Raw genomic sequence first — 2,201 nt, forward strand, 5'->3', positions numbered from 1 at the left:
GGCCGGTGTCCTTCAACCGAATGGGGTAATTGATTATTGGGTCCACGTTACAGATTCGTGGTACGTCAAGGGCAGTAAACTTCCTCAGCTAGCGAAAGTGATTCTGTCAGTCGCAGTGAACACTGCGACATGCGAGCGCTACTTTAGCGAGCTGGGATTGATACAGACACCACGGCGAAATAAGCTAAAGTTGATAAAGCTCGACTCATCGGCATCATTCGAAATGAGGTCCGCGAGCGCAATCGTCGGGAAAGTGATATCGGCGAGTGTAGAAGACAGAAGAAGCCTGTTAACCCTGCAGAGAGACCAAAACAGCAGATGCACGGAGTTTCCGATCCTGCAACCTCGCTGTCCACTCTGGCTGACGTTACTGATGTCGACTACATGGAGACTGTTGGAGCAGTGGACTTCTGGTTGGACGCCATCGTCGATCTAGAAGACGATGGAGAAAATATTGTGAATAACGTCGGTGACGATGAATGGTATGTTTATTACCCAGAGCTGGAGCCAGTTCCTGTAGCTAACCGAAGCCAAGAGCTTCCAGATGAAGTATTCCATCGTATCCGCAGGGAAAGCTCTTGACGGGTTTGAGAGCTCAACAGGTTACGCTAGAAACGCTGTTTTCAAGCTGGGTGGAGCTGCCTGCTGTAGCAGCATCGCCGTAAAAGCTGACCGGACGCTAAAGCTTCCTCTCGCGTAGATATAGGTAAACTGTGCCAAGTTGTAAAGAGCGCTCTTATAAGTTTTTTCAATACAAGCTGCCAACGTTGGCTACCAAGTATATGTAGCATTTGAATCATTGGAATTCATCGCTCATCACTCGAAAGCGCCAAGTTATTCTCTAAACACCCTGCTGACGTCATGTCCTCCTTGTCTTCTTCATTCTCACTATTCGACACCATCATCAGCTTCTTGAACGATCTTTGCTCGATGATTGTTTCGTCAGCAATCACAGCGACCTGGTCGCAATGGCTCACGAAGCTCAGCGAGTGCGCCACTAGCAGCACCAGCTTGCCCTTCAGCGACTCCTTTAAGCACGCCTTGAAGATGTTGGTGCCCACATGGCTGTCCACTGCAGACAGAACGGCTTCCAGCAGATAAATGCCGACGTCCTGATACACCGCACAAGCGATGGCCACACGAGTGCGGTGGCTGCTACTAAGATTGAGGCCCTTCACACCGATCTCCGTACGGCCTCCAGCAGTCAGGGTACGTCTTAAGTAAGCTCACGCGCAGAGCGTCCTCGTACTTGTCGGCGTCGAACGGCAGTCCGAACGTGATGTTGGTGCACATCGTCTCGTTTTGGTTGAGCGGCTGCTGTGATTCGTATTCACCTTGCCATGAATTGCCACTGAGCCAGAGCTACAGCGGCGTCACCCAAGATTCCAGCCAGCAAAATGAGCTTGCCACTACACGTCCGGAGACGCGCCAGCTCCTTGTCGTGGGACGTCATGACGCGCTAACACAAAATAAACTGATGAAGGATTCTGTCTTGTGTTCGAGATCCGTAAAAACGTGTAAAAACGCGTAAAAACGTTACCACGGGTGGTAAAAAGTAAATCACGTTGCTTCACCTGTTGCAACGTCGTTATTGCCAACACTGTATTATACGACTGGTTAAAGAATGTGAAATGCACAGGGTTAGGCAAAATTCTAGCACAAAGACCCTGCACTCTTCACAAGAACTGTTCACATATTTGTCGCAGCTGTGACCAGCCTCCGGCCACTCATTCGTTTCGATTTTAGCTAACACAAAGCCGAGAGGTAGAAGATGGTTGCTTCTCGCGAAACACGCAGCGAGTCGGAAGCATTTTTGCGCGGCTCGGATGCAAACGTGGGGAGGCCCGGCACCTCACGGTAGCCTAGCATAAAGCTTATTTGTACAGGGAGCGTGAGACTGACGCCTATTTTGGCGACAGAGGTATTGTGAACACCAGGGAGGAGGGGGAACACGCGTATGCGGACGTGCAGACCACACATATGAAGACGGTGAGGGCGACGACTTCTACTCCGGCGCGGCATCCTCTGTCGCGCCCTTCAACGCAGGACAAGATTGCAGCATATATTGCAGCTGCAAAGAAGATGATGGTTGCCTGTCGTGCGGAAAAGACGAAGGTCAACCCCGAGAAGAAGCCAGCGAAAAAGATAAGCCAAGCAAAGAAGAAGATGTCGAAACCCACGCTCACGTCCAGAGCAATAGA

The 2,201-nt window shown here is 50.7% G+C and overlaps 1 protein-coding gene across 1 annotated transcript; it reads right to left on the reverse strand.

Moving 5' to 3' along the window:
* Nucleotides 1-806: 806 nt before the first annotated feature.
* On the reverse strand, nucleotides 807-1,869 carry PITG_05041 (ATP-binding Cassette (ABC) Superfamily; the record flags this gene model as incomplete). The annotated part of the gene is made up of 4 exons (XM_002905668.1): nucleotides 807-1,172; nucleotides 1,231-1,362; nucleotides 1,575-1,600; nucleotides 1,752-1,869. 4 exons carry the CDS (start codon nucleotides 1,867-1,869, stop codon nucleotides 807-809), a joined length of 642 nt encoding a protein of 213 aa, XP_002905714.1.
* Nucleotides 1,870-2,201: the final 332 nt, after the last annotated feature.

The sequence above is a fragment of the Phytophthora infestans genome, genomic scaffold (assembly GCF_000142945.1).
Source record: "Phytophthora infestans T30-4 supercont1.6 genomic scaffold, whole genome shotgun sequence".
NCBI classification, from domain to species: Eukaryota; Oomycota; class Peronosporomycetes; order Peronosporales; family Peronosporaceae; genus Phytophthora; species Phytophthora infestans.